We start from the raw sequence: 19,558 nt of genomic DNA on the forward strand, positions 1-19,558 counted from the left end.
CAATGTTGTACCTTTTTAGGCACATTAATGTACCTTAAGGATCTATTGTGTACCTTTAAAGGTACAGTTTACTGTTTTGTACCCCTAAAATTTAACTGGTACAAAACTGTTCCTTAAGGTACACAATAGGTCCTTAGGGTACAATATGGCGCTTTTCCATTGCATAGTACCTCACGGTTTGGTTTGGGTCAGCTTACTTTTGGGGGCTTTTCCATTGGTGCAGCACGTAGTACCTGATACTTTTTTAAGTACCACCTTGGTTGGGGTTCCAAGCGACCCGAGCTGATACCAAAAGGTGAAGCGAAAACACTGTAAATCACTGATTGGTCTGAGAGAATCATCAGCGTCATCACTATAATGTAAAAGATTAGCTTTAGCTTAGTGCTAGCTTGCGCTGTCTCGAGTAAACCTTTTGTCATCTGTTCTTTGCTGTTAGTTCCCAAACTCCCTTTAAGGGATGAAAAACATCCACAGGTTGAGAATCAGGAAAACCATAACAGTTTTTTTCCCGACTTGCAGTTTGTGGCGGCACATTCGCGACGTGCACATCTGCATATATGCTTAAATGCAACTTAAATGAGGCTCAGCGGAGCGCATAGACCGATGCCACAGGTGTTTGTACGGAAACTGTCATGTGAGAAAGAGGCAGTGATAAACGTGATATGCAAACATCTATTTGTGGTGGTCAATTTTAATTTTGTGGCATACTGAGAAATAAATGAATGTATGGGAATGTACAATGACATTCTCACTTGTATGATGTCACAGCATTAGGCAGCGCAAATATAATGACACACCTATAATTCCTCCCACTAATTCCTCCCACTCAGTTGAGCTGACCCGACATGACCCAAACCAAACTGTGGGGTACTATGCAATGGAAAAGCGCCATACGGTTCATTTTGTACCTTTAAAAGTATATTAAAATAATACCATGCTGTAACTTTCTAGATTCATTACTGTACCTTAAAGGAATATTCCATTTTCTCAAAAGAAAAATCCAGATAATTTACTCACCACCAGGTCATCCAAAATGTTGATGTCTTTCTTTGTTCAGTCCAGAAGAAATTATGTTTTTTGAGGAAAACATTGCAGGATTTTTCTCATTTTAATGGACTTTAATAGAGCCCAACATTTAATACTTAACACTTAACAGTTTTTTTCAACGGAGTTTCAAAGGACTCTAAATGATCCCAAACGAGGCATAAGGGTCTTATCTAGCAAAACAATTGTCATTTTTGACAAGAAAAATAACAAATATACACTTTTAAACCACAACTTTTCGTCTAGGTCCGGTCCAGCGCGACCTAACGTAAATGCGTAGTGACGTAGGGAGGTCACGTGTTACATATATAAAACGCACATTTGTGGACCATTTTAAACAATAAACTGACACAAAGACGTTAATTATCAGTTGACATACAACAACGTAGGAACGGTCCTCTTTCAACACACTTGTAAACACTGGGGCGTAGTTTCGCGTTCGTCCTCTGTGACCTCTTGACTTCATGACGTATTGCGTGGGGTCAGCTGGCGCATCACGACCGGATCTACATGACGAGAAGTTGTGGCTTAATAGTGTATATTTGTTATTTTTATTGTCAAAAATGACAATCGTTTCACTAGATAAGACCCTTATGCCTCGTTTGGGATCATTTATAGTCCTTTGAAACTCCGTTGAAAAAAAACGTTAAGTGTTGAGTTAAGTATTAAATGTTGGGCTCTATTAAAGTCCATTAAAATGAGAAAAATCCTGCAATGTTTTCCTCAAAAAACATAATTTCTTCTCGACTGATCAAAGAAAGACATCAACATTTTGGATGACATGGTGGTGAGTAAATTATCTGGATTTTTCTTTTAAGAAAATGGACTAATCATTTAAGTATCTATTGTGAACCATTAAAGGTACAGTTTACGGCTTTGTGGCCCTGTACTGTTTAGGTACACAATAGGTCATGAGGGTATAATATTGTACCCCAGAAAGTACAACATTTCAATGTGTTGTATACCCATAAAAGTACAAAAATGAACATTTGAGAGTACCACTCCAGCAACAGAAAAGGTACAGTTACATATCTTTACAAAGATGGTACATATTTGGATCTTTTAAAGAGTACTGCCCAACTTAGGACCATTCTCTAAATTTAATTTTTTCTAACAAAAGAATAGTTTGGGAAAAGCTACAAGTTGTTGATTCAAGATTCCATTAAACCTTTGTTCCAAGTTCACACATTTTCATAGCCTTCAATGTGATGAAGTAGGATTCATAAAGACATTCCTCCGGGTTATGTTTCAGCATTAAGTGTGCTGCAGACAATATTCCACATCTTCAGCAGTGAACTCATGGAACAGTGCACACAGCAGAGCCGAAATGGAAAAGCCATCCATGAGAAAAAGCGAGCTAGAGACGTGTGGTGGGGTTCGGGGGGAGCAAGGAAAGTCGTGGATCTGGATATCACCAACGCACACAGTAAACACTTCCTGAGTTGCTCTCTGCAGCAACGGACCAAACTGTCCGTTTGCTGCAGGGAGCGCAGAACAAGAGACACTTTGGAGAAACCTATGAATCAGAATCCCTATCCTTCCAAACAAAAGCAAAAGTGATAAAGCAGTAAGAAAGAATGAGTGTGCACTTGTATCCAAGCTACAAAGGAAGTAAACGGCAAAACAAGGCAGTGAGCAACATTCAGACCTTTCTTAAAGGTCTGTCCACATGAGCTTCACATGACTTCACTTTACCCTGCTCTTCTCTTTGTCTCTCTCTCTCTCTCTCTTGCTTTCTCTCACTACACAAAGCATACTTCAGCGTTATCGGGTTATCTCTCTAAGCCTAAATTGCTGTACAGTTAGCTGTGACCTTTCAGTGCATTTCTCTCTCTCTCTCTTTCTCTCTCTCTTACCCTCTTCTTCTATCTCTTTCCTCTCCCTCCTTTTCTGCAGCACACAGGCTCCCTGTGTGTTCTGGACTCAATGGCATGCAAATGGAGTGGGTGTTTAGGAGGCCTTTCATCCGGACCAGAGAAAGAGAGAGAGAGAGAGAGCGGTAGACAGTCATCTTTTATCCATTTGAGTGAGAACAGTTGTCCCGGCAGTTCAGCGGTGAGAAAGAGCAGGGTGGAGGTTTGCCCTGTACAGTTTGACATCTGGCGGACATGCTGTGTTCATTCAAATCACAGGCTTATTTGCCCCTGTGAACAGCAGGGACAAAGCGGCCCACTCACACAATGATATGAATATGGGAAACATTCATTTAAAGGTGCATTGTGTAACTTTTAGAAGGATCTCTTGACAGAAATGCAATATAATATACATAACTATATTATAAGGGGTGTAATATACCTTACAAAATGATCTGTATTGTTTTTATTACCATAGAATAAGCTGTTTTAATCTACATACACTGTGGGTCCCCTACATGTAAGTCGCCATTTTGCCCCGCCATGCCCTAAATAGACAAACTGCTCTATAAAGCGCATATTGTCACTGTGTTGTCTCAGACGATGATATGGTTGTCATGTGGCATCTACTGTGGCTTCTCTATGTGTTCTGAAAGGGAGGGGTGAGCTGTGGACTGAGCCGTTGGTTGCAATTTACAATCTCACCACTAGATGCTACTAAAAATCTACACATTGGACCTTTAAAGGAATTGTTAAAATAAATAAAAACCTCTGATATGATTTACTCATCTTGCTACCCAGTCTCACAAAACTATGTACCTATAGTCACGTAATTTTTTTATTGTTTTTGGTGATACTGTCACGAGTTTCTGTTTATGTGTCATTGTCATGTATTGGTTACTCAACTTTTTTTCTATATTCAAGGTACCTATTTTCCTATATTCAAACCATTGTCGCTTCGGTTTAGGGCTAGATTTGATGTTTGCGTTAGAATGTCACTTTAAGTATTGGTTTATACAATTTTTTCTGATGTATTTTTTTATATTTTCTGATTTTGAAACCATTGTCACCTGGCATTAGGGTTAGAGGTGGGTTTGGGTAAAGATTAGCCTAGAAATCTAGATGCACCCTAGCGGCCGCAAAATATATTTGCAGCCAGGGTTTAGTCTAGGCACTCTCCATAGACTTAAGAGCTCAAAAAAAACAAAATTGTGTCAGGCCAATGACATCGTATATATTGTATGCGGGGCGGGCTTAACATAATGACGACAGAGTTACGACAGTTCCCTGGCACTTAAAAACTAACCTCTCGTTCAGACAGTCAGCGATGTTATCGCTATGTGTTGCTCGTCTCTTTCAATGAGGCGTTTCTAATTCTGCTTGACATAAACAAATGAGTACCATCCACTCCAGTAACTGATGAGAGAAGGATGACCTGAACTCCACTGCTTCGTTCTCATTGGTAGTCGCTCCCGTAATTCGCTCAACATTTGCATAAAGTTAAACTTTTCTTAACTTTCTCGCGTCGCTGGACACGCCCATACGGTCGCCAACGGTCACTTTCGCTCGTGTCGCCGGAAGTCGCCATGTTTCCATTGAAATGAATGAGATCGCGTCGCTCTGCTACTGCTTGTCGTTGGCTATCTGAATGGGGCGTAAGAATGGCTGCTGCTGGCGAACAGCTGTCTTTTGAATCTGCTTTGACCGCGACTCTGGAGGACTTATGTTGCGTTTACACCAGCTGCAGTAGGGGCGGCAAAAACACGCTATTCGTGCGTAGTTGGACGCTTGAACATTTGAGTTCACTTGCTTCATCTGCACGTGAAATTCTAGTCATTCGAGAAATTCATGCGGAAATTCGCCTCATGGGAGGGGCTTCTGCGACTCCGCGGAGACTCCGCCACTCCGCTCGCTTTCTGTAATCACCTCACTACTACAACAAGGTCCTGATTGGTTAACGCGGCGTGGAAATCTGCCGAAGTTTAGATTCGGCAATGCTCAATTCGCACGGAACGCGTCGCAGGATAGTAATCCGCATGTAATTGCGTTTTTGCATTGACTTAACATGTAAATCACCCACGCTTGCCGCCTCTACCACAACTGGTGTAAACGCAGCATTAGAGTTATGTTTTTTTTTGAGAAAAGAGCAAAGAACCCTACTGAAGTCCTTTTTAAGCAAGATGTTTGGAGTTTTGCCGACTGGTTTTGGTAAAAGTTTAATATACCAATTAGCTCTGATTGGCCGTAGCGCTATCCTATTGTGTGCAAAGGCATTTTGAGGGACAACCTTTTATCCCGCCCCTCGGATTGAGCCGTCTGTGTGACGAGTTGCCAGACCTTCCATCTTGATGTAGGTCTGGCTAACCAGGCTAGGTAAGGATGTCATTAGAACAAATAGGACAAAGCAATTGAGTAACCAATACATGACAATGACACATAAACAGAAATTCGTGATATGATCATGAACAAACACAAAAATTTGTGACAGTATCACGAAAAATAATAAAAAATTACGTGACTATAGGTACATCATTTTGTGAGACTGGGCTGCATCTTCATGTTGGGAGCTTTCTTCTGTTGAACACCAAACACTTTTAAACTTCTTAAAGAAATGGTTTTAATCTGCTCCAGAAAGGATGAAAACAAAATAATTTATTTTCCCGCTTGTGTTTTTAAAAATAGTTGCCAGCCAGTGCCAGAATTTTTTTTATAATTTTCACAAAATGTTAATGCCTTTCAGAAAATGTTCTTCTTTAATTACAAATTGTTTTTTAAAAGAAACCTATCCATATTTGAGAGGTGACAAAAAGAGAACAAATGAAGGTAGAATGAAACGTTTTTTTTTTTTTTTTTTGAAGTAGAGGGTCTATTCTTTCATTTATACAATATATAAACATACAATATATCAAATGAAAGAATAGACCCTCTACTTAAAAAAAAAAAAACGTTTCATTCTACCTTCATTTGTTCTCTTTTTGTCACCTCTCAAATATGGATAGGTTTCTTTTAAAAATACAAAAGTTTAGGCAAAAAGCTAAGATAATTGCATTTTTGAGAAGGACTTTTGTTAGAGATCAGATTCAGAGCGATGATCAAAACATACACCGAGTTGTTACTGTTTGCCTAAGTGGTTGCTTCCGGGTTTTTTAAGGTGGGTATGAGTGCCACCTGGTGGATAATAGCCGAAATATGGATTGCCAGAAAAACTTGTCTGTGGCAGGGAAGCGTTTTCTCTTAAAGGTCCCGTTCTTCCTGTTATTTTGAAGCTATGATTGTGTTTACAGTGGGCAATTAACAAGTGTTCTTTTACGTGTAAAAAACCACAGCATTTTTCACACAATTTACTTATCTGTATATCGCTGTCTATATCCTTGTTCTACGAAGTCCCTCTTTCAGAAATACGTAAGGAGTTCTGATTGTGCAGCTTGTTTAGTATGTTGTGATTCGACAGCAGCTTAGCTTAGCAGAGCCATCTGAGCCAAAGCTGGCGACTGACATATTCCTGTGGGCGGAGTTTACTTAAAAACTCTTTTATTGACGTCATTCAGAGGGCTGTAGTCCAAACCGTCCGTTCGCTGTAGGCTTTGAAAGGCGAATTCTGAAAATATATCACCTGGCAGTGAACTTTTGAGCTTTATCATTTTGCAGGTATTATTTATGCTATTATATTAACATTACACATTAACTAAAGTTTGAAAAATGGGATCAGGAAGAACGTGACCTTTAATTGACTCGTCAATCGCGGGGAAAGAGTTAAAGGCGGGGTGCATGATTTTTTAAAAACACTTTAAAAAAGGAAGTCGGGTTGAGTACGAAAACACACTTGTAGCCAATTAGCATTAAGGGGCGTGTCTACTAACCGATATCATTGCCTGGGTTGTGTATGTGTGGATGGGTCTATCAAAAGAAGGTCCAGATTCTATTGGGGTAGGGGCATGCTTGTTTAGGTGATTTCAAATATCAACATTGGCTTTTTAGAGATCACGCACCCCGCCTTTAAGACATAGTTTCACTGTATCAGAAACAAATGATTTAACACTTTAACTTCCTTTAGAGTGACATAAGGTTGAATTAAGACAGAATTGATTTTTTTATTGAAATATATTTGAATATATATAATATTTTAATATATTTTGAATATATTGTATATTAATTTGAATATATTGTATTTTTCTGTCAGTTTAAGTATCCTATACTCAGCATGACAGACCTCAGGCCATGCTTTAACCGAGCCGCTAGATTTATAATTGCTGACTTGTGCTGTCTGCCCGGATATGTTAACGGTTAAACAAACTAAAACCTCCTGAAAGTGCCAGAGGCCTTAAGTAAATGATTCCCCCGATGTGTCTTGTGATCCATATCTGGGCCCATTGAAGCACAAAGGAAAACGACATTCCATTAGAAAATATTCAGTTCTCTTCTGTAAACTTTAGAAAAAGATCAATAATACAGTAATGCTTCTAATTAATACAATAATATGCTTAAAATGAAGTATAAAGACTCAAGGGAATTGGCAGGAGGTGCAGCAGTTATAAAGAACGTGTGGCTGAGATGTTTGCATAAAACAGTCATCTCCACTCACACCCTTGTGTTATCCAGAGACCTGGATTGTTTAGGTTAAGACTTCGAGTGGGAGTGTTAACTCTTGAGGCTTCTGCTTGTGTGGAGGGATCTGTTTTAAATCTGTAAAGTGTATATACGTAGTGAAAGTGTCAGTGGCCCAGGCAGGAGATGTCGGTACTGGGTGAGATCTGTGAGTGTGGCCTCTGGAATGACTCCTTTTATTCATTTATGGCCTTTTAAAGTAGCAGCTTTGTGTTTGGCAATATCTGCTTATAAAGTATATATATATATATATAAGCAGATATTGCCAAACACAATGCTGCTAGTTATATATATTAATTCACATTTGAAATTGCAATTGTTTATATTGTATTTTTCTGTCAGTCTGTCCAGAAAAGTCATAACATTTTAGTCTGTAGTTGAACAGAGAGAAATGATAAAACAAGTTATCTGGTGCCATCTGCTGGTCACAAACAGCCCTTTCATAGTAAATAATCACAATTTCTAATTTGAATTAATATGTAAGTACATATTAACAGCATATCTCCGTATCAAAATATACATTTTCCTAAATACTGAATTTGCATTTTACATTTAATTTTAACATTTAAAAAAAATCTGCAAATCTAAAGAAAAGTCATAACATTTTAGTCTGTAGTTAAACAGAGAAAAATGATAAAACAAGTTACCTGCTGCCATCTGCTGGTCACAAACAGCCCTTTTATAGTAAATAATCACAAACTGTTTAATGTAAAACTTGTGTACTGCACTTTTTCCACATTGTATACAGCTTACTGTACCATAAAATTGTGTAACAAATGCTTTAAATATCGACATTATGCATCGATATATAGAAATGTCTATTTTTAATCCAATGTTATGTACACACGCCATAACTTGTAACAGTCTGAAAATAATTGTTAAAATCAGGGCTTATTATTACAGAGCCCCTAAGGGGACATGGAGCAAAATTAAATAAAGTTTAGTTTCACGTGAAACTATCGCGTGCGCACGTGAAACTATCTTGTTTAAAACTATCTTCGCTTTCATGTGTGCACGCAGAAGTTTCACATGAGCACACAAAACGTTTCACGTGAGCACATGAAACTAAACTTTACATTTTTTTTTACTCCTATGACACCTTAGGGGCTCGGTATATTTTGGTTCATTCATATTGTTCCGTCCTTATTACAGCCCTTTGTGTAAATTGACAGATAGTTTAACTCCTCTTCTAATCACCACACCGGACGAAGATGAATCATTCACTTCTTTAATGATGACAAAAGTAGGGTAAAACTGAAACCAAAAATATACATAAATGAGTACTAAATCTTCACATTAAGTCTGTTCACGTTTTAAACAATACTAGCACAACTTGTCATTTTACACAATGAAATAACTATTTAAAGGATTTAGTCATAAGTTTGCTCAGACTATTCTATTTATGCCACAGCCGGGATAAATGAACACCCGGAAATCTATTTTTAATAACATATCTCATCTTACATGAAAATATTCCTCTGCATAGATAGATGACATGTTAAAGAACATTTACATACCAACGATGCTCGTTTATAGCTTAAAATGTGAGCAGATGGACTTAGACTGGTTCTGAAATACCAGAAGCTGCTAACTGAAGACATTACTGGGCACTTCCTGATGATGTCATTAAAAGAAGCCACAGAACAAATGTGACTGTAATTTCTTTAGTATCCACTAGGGGGAGAAGGAGGAGTAACACATTAACACAGAACACACTAATACAGAACACTCCCCGTCTGGTGTCCCTGGATACCATTACTTAATCTATCATACATGTCTGAAAGGGCAGGCATAGTCTAGTCTTCGGATGGTAAGAGGAGGACCAACTCTGTAACTGGCCTCAGGTACACTTTAACCCCATCTGGATGTGCTACCTTCACTTCCACTTTGCGAACTCTGCCATCCTTGCTGGGAAACACTTCTGTGATACGCCCTATAGGCCATGTGTTTCTTTTGGCTTGATTGACTTTGATGAGCACTAAACTCCCTTTAGTGAGATTTGGCTTGTCAGACTGCCACTTCCTTCTCGTCTGCAGAGTGGACAGGTATTGTTTCCTCCATTTGTCCCAGAAGGTGTTGGCAAGACTTTGTACCTGTCTCCACTGACGTCTGTACAAGTCTTTGCCATCGAAGTCGCCTGGAGGTGCAAGAGAGGGGCCAGTTTTTTGTGTTAACAGAGTCGCAGGGGTAAGTATAAATGGATCATCTGGATCTGTAGACACTGGTATGAGCGGTCTGGAATTTACAATGGCTGTCACTTCAGCCATCAAGGTGACTAGGACCTCGTGGGTGATTCTTGAAGACCCCAGCTGTAAGAACATTGAGTCCAAGATCTTGCGGGTCAGCCCTATCATCCTTTCCCAGGCCCCGCCCATATGGGAGGCGTGAGGGGGGTTAAACTCCCACATGCAACCTTGATCCGTAAGAAATCTCTCCACTTTTTTATTGATGTTGGAAGGAATCAATAGCTCATGACAGGCTCCGACAAAGTTGGTTCCCCTGTCTGAGCGTAGCTGTTTGACCGGTCCACGAATTGCGATGAACCTTCTCAAGGCATTGATAAAAGAAGATGTGTCCATAGATTCGATGATTTCGATGTGGATGGCACGAATGCTTAGACAGCAGAACAAGACCGCCCATCTTTTACTGTCTGCTTGACCTCCCCGTGTGCGTCGTGACGAGACTGACCATGGTCCAAAGACATCGAGTCCCACATATGAAAATGGAGGATCCATGTTAAGGCGGCAGTCAGGTAAGTCGGCCATTTTCTGAGTTTCGCAGGTGCGACGGAGTCTACGACAAGTGACACATCTGAAAATGAGACTGTTCACACACCTTTTTCCACCCACAATCCACAAGCCTGCAGAACGAATGGCACCCTCTGTAAAGAGGCGTCCCTGATGTTGAGTCTGTTCATGATAATAGCGCACAAGAAGAGTGGCAATGTGGTGGCGACCAGGAACTATTATAGGTTGCTTCTCCTCATATCCCAAACTAGCCTCTGTGATACGTCCACCCACTCTAATGAGACCATCCGTGTCAATGAAAGGGCTCAGAGCTCTGATGAGACTGTCCTGTGGAAGAGATATTTGATCCCTGATACACTGCAGCTCTTTTGCATAAGTCTCCTCTTGAACTGTACGTATGATTGTGTTTTGGGCCTTGGTGAGCATCTCTACCGTGTGACCTTGGGCGCAGTGATGCCATCCATTGCAACCATCACGAGAACCTTCTGTATTCTTCTTGTAGAGGAGGACTATATGGGTAAGACATGAAATGGCACGGGTGAGCGACTTCCAGCTTGAGAAACGACAAAACCGTTGGGACCCAAGCAGTCTTTCCCTGACAGTAGTGCTCAGAGTATATACAAGAAGGCGGACATCTACGTCCTGTTCCGGATTCACTAGGTCAAAGGTGCCCTGTCGGAGGTGCATTTGCTGGGGCTGCGACAGGAAAGCTGGACCTGTGAGCCACATGGTGTCTTTGAGGCGTGCTGCTGAGATGAATCTCGTTGCATGATCAGCAGGATTATTGTCCGTTGATACAAAGTGCCACTGTGTGGGGCTGGAAAACCTTCTTATCCGCTGCACTCTGTTGTTCACGAAGACATAGAACCGGCGCTTTTCATTGTAGATGTAGCCCAACACTACCTTACTGTCCGTGAAATAGCTGATGTCATCTAGCTGAATGTCCAGCTCAGCAGTAATGAACTCTGCGATGTCCACTGCTAACACGGCAGCACATAGTTCCAACCGCGGAATAGTCAATTCCGGTCGAGGGGCTAGTTTTGCTTTGCCAAAAACAAAGCTTACGTGAAAGCTTCCATCTTGATCAAAGAGCCTTAAGTAGGCCACAGCTGCTACTGACTTGACTGATGCATCCGAGAAAATGCAGAGCTCTCTGCGTTGGGCTGTGGATGGAGAGACCTTTGTATAGGACCTAGGTATCTGTAGGTTTATGAGCTCTTGGAGTGATCCTCTCCATGCTGTCCATAGCTGCTCTTTCTCGGCAGGTAGCGGTGCGTCCCAGTCATGACAGTCAACTGTTAATTCTCGAAGTATGGCTTTCCCCTGCAACAAGATCGGGGCGACGAATCCCAAGGGGTCATACAGGCTGTTAATGGTTGACAAGACTCCACGTCGTGTAAAAGGTTTGTGTTCATCAGACACCTGAAATGTAAATGTGTCATTCTTCAGATCCCAACTGACACCTAAACTTCGTTGCATGGGGAGATCACCGGCTTCCGGATCTAGATCCTTTAGGTTGCTGGCATGGTCGTCTGAGGGGAAGGCTGCCATGACTTCTGCATTGTTTGACGCGATCTTATGCAGCCTGAGGTTGGAACATGCCAGCATCTGCTGTGCTCTTTTGAGCAGATCGATAGCAGCTGGAGCTGAAGGTAGAGATTTTAATGCATCATCTACGTAGAAGTTCCTCTCCACGAATCTTCTAACATCTCTTCCAAAGGTCTCCTCTCCCTCTTGTGCTGTCTTCCTCAATCCAAAGATAGCAACAGCCGGTGAAGGACTGTTGCCAAAAACATGCACGCGCATTCTATATTCCTTGATGTCTTTGTTAAAGTCGTTGTCTTGATACCACAGAAAACGTAAGAAGTTCCTGTGGTCTGGTCTGACAAGGAAGCAGTGGAACATCTGCTGGATGTCCGCTGTGATGGCAATGGAGTCCTGACGGAAACGAAGCAGCACGCCCAGGAGGTTATTATTAAGGTCGGGACCAGTCAGGAGAACATCATTAAGAGAAACGCCGTTGTGCTTAGCACTTGAGTCAAAAACTGCTCTGATCTGCCCAGGTTTTTTAGGGTGATACACCCCAAAAATAGGTAGATACCAGCACTCCTCCTCAGGTTCGAGCATGGGGGCTTCTTCTGCATGTCCATTTTGAAATATCTTTTGCATAAATGCGAAGAAGTGCTCCTTCAGCTCTGGTTTTCTGTTAAAGGACCGCTGCAGCGATCTGAAACGGTTAAGAGCTTGAACCTTGTTGTTGGGCAGGTGGCGTCTCGGTATCTTAAAAGGTAAGGGAGCTGTCCAACTGTTATCTTTATCTTTGTAAAACCCTAGTTCCATGATGTTCAGAAACGCTGCGTCTTCAAATGAAGGTGCAATTTTGTCGTCATCTTTGGATCTCTGAAAAACAGCGCATCCTATGTGGTCCTTGCAGATGAGAGACCCAGTGTTGTCATGTATTTCTTTCACAAAGTAGCGGTTGGGGCATGGTTTGAAGAGGGATGCTCGTCCATTCTCCAGTGTGTTAGTGTAGAAGGTGTTCACTACGTCTGGTTTGTGGACTTTACCAAGGCAGACACTGCCCACTATAACCCAGCCCAAGTCGAGCTTTTGTGCGTATGGAGAGTTGTGTGGGCCATTAATTTGTTTACGCACTTTGTGGACTCTGATGAGGTCTCTGCCAAGCAGCAACATTATGGGTGCCTGGGTATGTAAAGTTGGAATCTGTTTTGCGATACATTTTAGGTGCGTGTGCTGGACAGCTACCTCTGGAGTGGGAATTTCAGATCGGTTGTTGGGAATTTGATTGCACTCTATCAGAGTAGGGAGGGAGAGAGTGACTTTCTCATCCAAAGACTGTACCTGGAAGCCGTGTGCTCTTCTCCCTGACTTCTCCACTATGCCCGCACATGTCCTGAGGGAATATGGAGAGCGGTCGCCTTTAACATTGAAGAGCTCGAAGAATTCCGATCTTACCAGGGACCGATTACTCTGTTCATCCAATATGATGTACAGCTCCACTGCTTTCTCCTTTTGGCCGGTAGGGAAGACTCTGACCAAACAAATCTTAGAACAGGATCTTTCAGTCGTGTCTCCGCCACAAACTTCTGTACACTTTGAAGTCACTGCAACGTTTGGACCGACGATCTCATCCTCCCCGCCATGCTCGTGTGTAAGTTTTAGGGTCTTGATGGACCATGGAGCGGGCCCTGGGTGTAGGATCGAATGGTGTTTGTCGTCGTCACACTCTGTGCATCTAACATTCTTTACACAGTTCTTCGCGAAATGAGATGTTGACGCACAACAATGAAAACAGATGCCAATTTGTTTCAAAAGGGCTTTTCTCTCCTCGAGGGGTCTCTCTCTGAACGCACGGCATTTGTAAAGGGGGTGGGGCTTCTTATGAATAGGACATGTCTTTGCTGGGTCTTCTATCTTTGTGTGTGTAGGGTCAGTTGCAGTAGCTGAGGCTGATGAGATGTCAGTTTTATGGACTGATACGGGAGTACGGTAGCTCATGTTTTTATTTGTATATTTGTCTGTCTTGGTCTGATCTCCAGTACAAGGAACAAACATGAAACTTGGGTCGTTACGTGTCCTTGCTTGTTGGGAGACAAAGTTGACAAAGAAAGAGAATGGAGGGAAGGCAACTCTGTAGCTGTCTTTGTAGCTGGAGCCTTGTGTCATCCATCTTTCTTGCAAAGCAAACGGTAGCTTCTGTACGATATTGCTTATACCGCGTGCTGTGTCTAGATATGCAAGGCCTGGGAGTTCACCTTCCGATTTTACAGCTTGTAGCTCGGTCAGCAAGTCTGCGAGCTCCCTGAGTTTCTGATTGTCTTTGTTTGAAATCCTTGGAAAGTTATCTAGTCTCTTCCATAGTGCGTCCTCAATGACTTCGGGTGCACCATAGCACTCTTCCAGTCTCTCCCACACAACTAACAGCCCCTTTTCTGGGTCATTGACGTGTACAGCTCTCAAGCGTTTCGCATGTTCTGCTGACTCTGGCCCCAGCCACTTTACTAACAAATCTATTTCTTCTTTTGCACTAAGATTGAGGCCTCTGACAGTGTTCAGGAAAGACGCCTTCCATGCCCTGTAGTTTCCAGGTTTATCATCGAACTTCAACAGTCCTGTTGAAACCAGCTCTCGTCTGGCAAGAAAGCTTACAAAGTCTGTCACATTTTTATTTTCATCAGACGAACCTCTGAACACATTGTCTCGTAGTTCGCTGTGGACAGACGTACTTGGCGGGTAGTGACGGCCGTCATAAGCCCCTATGTGACTATCATGATATGCTGGTTGGTGCGTATTTATAGGTGTGGCTAATGGAGGGTGATAGCTGTCATACGTTTTGTGACCCCAGTACTCAGTGTGTTTTCCATCTCCTATTTGTGCATGTGCGGGGTTCTTGCTTATTGTGGTAGAACATTTTGGAGAATGGTGTGTTTCAGTCTGTGGGTCTTCATTCCTTTCAGGCTTGAGCTGCGTGGGTTGATAAGTGAGTGTTGTAGGCACTTGCGGAGGGGGTGTATGCTGAGGTTGGGTGTAAGTAGGGAAACCCTGTAGTTGTGACTCTGGGTTTAGACTGCTGTCCAATATACTATGTTTTTGTACATACTCTTCAGTCATTTGTATGGGGTTGTAAGATCGCTGTTCCGATCCACACTTTAGCTTGGAGCAATACCCATCATTCTCAAACTCCAGAGCAGCCTCCAAAACCTCTGCTTTGGCTACGGCCGCAGCTGCTGTCTTTTCTGCATTCAGTTTCTCCAATGATGCTTCCAATTGTGCTTTTTGAATTTTGATTTGCATCTCCTTTTCAGCATATGCTACTTTTGCTCTGGCTGCTTCCGCTTCTGCGCGTGCCATAGCTGCGGCTGCACTAGATCTGCTATGGCGACTGGATGTGCGGGAAGCTTGAGATCTGGTGATCCATGAGCCCCTTGATTTTGCATCGTCTTGGGACATTGTGTATGCTGGCTACCTTTATTTCAGAACTGCAGCGTGCGGGGTCCAGATCTGCTGTATATCAGCTCGCTTATGAGGCGTTGTTTTACTGTTCCGTCCTTATTACAGCCCTTTGTGTAAATTGACAGATAGTTTAACTCCTCTTCTAATCACCACACCGGACGAAGATGAATCATTCACTTCTTTAATGATGACAAAAGTAGGGTAAAACTGAAACCAAAAATATACATAAATGAGTACTAAATCTTCACATTAAGTCTGTTCACGTTTTAAACAATACTAGCACAACTTGTCATTTTACACAATGAAATAACTATTTAAAGGATTTAGTCATAAGTTTGCTCAGACTATTCTATTTATGCCACAGCCGGGATAAATGAACACCCGGAAATCTATTTTTAATAACATATCTCATCTTACATGAAAATATTCCTCTGCATAGATAGATGACATGTTAAAGAACATTTACATACCAACGATGCTCGTTTATAGCTTAAAATGTGAGCAGATGGACTTAGACTGGTTCTGAAATACCAGAAGCTGCTAACTGAAGACATTACTGGGCACTTCCTGATGATGTCATTAAAAGAAGCCACAGAACAAATGTGACTGTAATTTCTTTAGTATCCACTAGGGGGAGAAGGAGGAGTAACACATTAACACAGAACACACTAATACAGAACACATATCATTGCAGATGGAAAGATATTTCTTCTATTACTAATAATTTACTGTTACATTAAAGGTGGGGGCCATGATCTCTAAAAGCCAATATGGACTTTTGAAATCACCTAAACAAACACACCCTTACCCCAATAGAATCTGGACCTTCTTTGGTAGACCAGCCCCACACATATGCAACCCAGGCAACGATGTTGGTTAGTTGACACGCAACCCTTACTGCTGACTGGCTACAAGTGTGAAGTCGGCCCGACTCCCATTTCCAAAGTGTTTTTTCAAAAATCACGTACCCCACCTTTAAATTTTTTTAAAATCAACCATTCATCAATCAATACTATAAAAAGCTTTCCAGTGTTTTAAAGTGTTTAAATAAATGCAAAGCACACAGAAAATAAGGAAAAAACTTTTTTTCCACTTCTAATAAATTAATAATCATTTATTTAAATAAAACTCACTAATATCTCATCCAAAAAACACAGAAGTTTTCCTTTTTTCCTTTTTCAAGGCAACATCAACCATCCATCACACACATATTATATGAATTAAATAGACCTTTCTCCCTCTCTCTCTCTCTCTCTCTCTCTCTCTCTCTCTCTCTCTCACTCACACACACAGTATATGTAAAGGTGGCATCAACATTTGAGACTTGAATTTAGCTCCACCAAACAAGTTAAGGTGGAAACTTGTTTAGGAGAGCTGTCCTACCCCTCCATTCACCCTTGATTTTCACCCTTCTAGTGTATATTAGACCTGACCCACATATGAGTGATTCTCACGAAATCTATTTTTGCACATATAAGATTAAGGTCTGAACTTACTATAACCATTATTTTTGGGGTATTTAAAAAAATTCCTATAGAATTATTTACATTTTTTAGATTATCATCATCAAAAATTATCATAACCGCAACATGATATTACATTAAATAAATGCATTTACAAACTCATGTTTCGGTAATTCGAACTAAAAAGTTGCCTAGGTACTATGACAAACAATTTCAACTTTTATTTGGAGAGAAAAAATAAGAACTGCTTACCTGGTAGCCATCTTGAGTGTCACAGTCAATTATGTCCCTTCCAACAATTTTTTGTTTTAAATTTTAGTTCCTTGAGGGCTTAAACAATGATTGAAAAGTGTTGCGGATGATGAGAAAATTGGTCTTGGACACATTTATATTTCTTATTGTTGTCTTTGCATTTGCCAATGATCACAAAATACCACATGTTTCTTTACTGTAAATCTTTATAGTATAACATGCACCAAAGCTTTTAATTTTTAAGATTTTTAAATTATTAATATTTCCATGTCAAAGAACCCAAATCCAGCCATGGACACGTTGCGGTAATGAAAATTTTCACCTTAAATGTGGAAAAAACTACAAAATTGGTTTGTATGAAGTCATTTGAAATCATGTGCAAAATAGTAAATGAAGAGATGTTTGTAACTGTATGCTTCTTATTTTGATAGCATTTATTTTTTATCAAAATGTTTCATGACACCTCATAAGTATAATTTTGCGAGAATCACCCATATGGTTTTGCTAATATTTTCCCACATCAAAAAGCACCATCTTCGTAGCCTGATGCAACATTACTTCATCACATATTCACACAATTTTATGTTAATACAGCATTAGCGTCACACATATCCTGGCAGCTCATCTTTCACACTCAGATGAAATGATGTGCAATGATGTTCAGCCCGGATGAGACATGCTTGCAGATACTGCTATGTGAGGTTGATTTTACATAATGCCTTTTATTATGTATGTCTGTATGTGAACATATTAGCATATTGTGCGTTTTAAAAAAGGTGTTTTGTCAGTTTGAATCCCTTGTGGACGGCATAAGGTCAAAATCTGGTACTAGATGTATTCAGATAAAACAAAATCTACAAACGGGTGAAAAATTACCCATGGGCAGGTGATATCACATGAAACCACCACAGGTTACTGTCAAAATATGATTGATTGATTTCGCAGAGTTTTGCAATAAAGGACTCCGGATTTAAAATCTATGACACACAGTTGTCCATCATTTGTCATTTTGAGAGACTTTACAATCATTTTCTATTATACCTCAATTCACACTTTCTGAAAGCATTGACTTGTGTGTTTTTTTTTTTTTTCAAATAAATCTCATCTTTTGAAAGTAGTTGTTTGGTTATCTTTGAGTAGCTTATAGCTTTCAGTTTACACCCAACAGGCTTTAATGGTAATCAATAGAACAACAGATTTTTCTCTTTTTAATCTAATTGCAATCAGAAAGTAACTCAGAAATGCAGACAACCGTTTTGGTATTGAAACAGAAAGACGCAAAAAATTGTCACACAAAAACGACAACACATTCTGAAGCATCAAGGCAGCCCAGTCTGGTCACACAGTTCGAGTTGCCCAAGCTTGTGGTTGCAAGTCAAGACTTAAACTTCATTTAATCTCTGCTGAAAACAGTAATGTTGCAAAAGCATACCCACAATCTTTAGCTGCAAAATTATGCTTACGTTTTTAGTTTGTTCTGATGCATTTATGAGTAACTTATAAGAATATTGTGTGGATATGTGCGTGTGAGAAAGTTTCTGTGCATCACTGTAGCTTGTCTATTTGGTCACGTCCCATTTGTAACACCCTGTTTTAGTCAGTCAAAAAGGGGGAGGAGCAACCGTTTGAAAGGGTGGGGCAACCTCTTAAAATGCCACCTCCCCTCTCCCTACGATACACCCTCTCCTCTCAGCAATGAGCTCCTCATTTCCAAAGGATAAAGTTTTTAGGTATGGTCCGTGTCTAGTTCCTCACTGCTGCGGTTTATGGTAGGGTCAGTAGTTTTGCTGATCCGGTCCAGAGTGTCCACGCTGGTTGAGTGTTTGGAGTGAACTTTACCGATTTCCTCTAAAGCGCTGGCCAAAGAGTCCAGATCGCCTCTGTCCTGATGCTGGGCTTCCCATAAACTCAGTATTACAGCAGATGGGCTCGCCTGGCATGCGAAATAACCCAGATTCCTGAATAAAAACATGAGATAAACTTAGATCAATAGCACAAGATACAAACAATAGCACTGTATAAAACAATGCGTTAAAACATTTCAGGGAGTCGGAGCAGATGGTGTAGTGGGTAGTGCTCTGACATATGGTGCAGACGCACTTTCGGCAAAGTGATGTTCCATATAGTTTTATTTTAACTATTTAACTGAGTTTAATTGGTTTAGAAAATTTGTTTATTTCATTTTCATAGTCAAGCAATGCATTAGTAGCGCAAAGGTCACAGGTTCGATTCCCAGGGAACACACATACTGATAAATGAAATGTATAGATTGTAAGCCACTTTAGATAAATGCATCTGCTAAATGTGTAAATGTAATTAGTGTAAAGTTCAATTAGGAAACTTAAAAAAAATGCTTACTCACTGGGGTATATTTTATTTGAAATCCATATTGACCTAACCCACATTTTGGTTATATAAATTCTAATTATGCCATTGAGACACTGAATTATTACACTCCATTGCAAGGAGCCTCAGTGTGCATTACTTTCTATTTAATAATGTTAGCTTGCGATGCCTGTATGCCCCCACAACATATAAAAATGGTTAAATTAGTTTATATCAGGGAGAAGGATATTACCCAAATTTTGCTGGAAGAAAATCAACCCATCTTTGCGAGACG

At 40.6% G+C, this 19,558-nt stretch overlaps 2 protein-coding genes across 3 annotated transcripts in view; both read right to left on the reverse strand.

Moving 5' to 3' along the window:
• Positions 1-8,637: 8,637 nt before the first annotated feature.
• LOC135721731 (uncharacterized) lies at positions 8,638-16,110 on the reverse strand. 2 transcript variants are annotated; one of them, XR_010521549.1, is made up of 2 exons: positions 9,020-16,110; positions 8,638-8,756 (listed from the first exon to the last, which is right to left on the reverse strand). XR_010521549.1 is itself a non-coding variant. In XM_065244171.1 (2 exons), the coding sequence occupies exon 2, from the start codon at positions 15,218-15,220 to the stop codon at positions 9,299-9,301; it is 5,922 nt and encodes a 1,973-aa protein (XP_065100243.1). In that variant the 5' UTR covers positions 15,221-15,430; positions 15,694-16,110; the 3' UTR covers positions 8,653-9,298. The 2 variants fall into 2 exon arrangements, 1 of the variants encoding a protein (XP_065100243.1); XM_065244171.1 differs by having other exon boundaries at positions 8,653-15,430; positions 15,694-16,110.
• A 225-nt stretch (positions 16,111-16,335) lies between these two features.
• Positions 16,336-19,558, reverse strand: part of unc5da (unc-5 netrin receptor Da) — a 263,938-nt gene continuing 260,715 nt past the window's right edge. Inside the window, exon 17 of the mRNA XM_065244172.2 lies at positions 16,336-18,896. Coding sequence (XP_065100244.1) covers positions 18,665-18,896 — 232 coding nt within the window. The 3' untranslated portion in view covers positions 16,336-18,664. The remainder of the gene's footprint in view (positions 18,897-19,558) is intronic.

Source organism: Paramisgurnus dabryanus, chromosome 18 (genome assembly GCF_030506205.2).
Source record: "Paramisgurnus dabryanus chromosome 18, PD_genome_1.1, whole genome shotgun sequence".
NCBI classification, from domain to species: domain Eukaryota; kingdom Metazoa; phylum Chordata; class Actinopteri; order Cypriniformes; family Cobitidae; genus Paramisgurnus; species Paramisgurnus dabryanus.

Excerpts from the sequence above, each read along its gene's own strand:
- LOC135721731 (XM_065244171.1), bottom strand. The coding sequence starts at position 15,220 with ATGTCCCAAGACGATGCAAAATCAAGGGGCTCATGGATCACCAGATCT.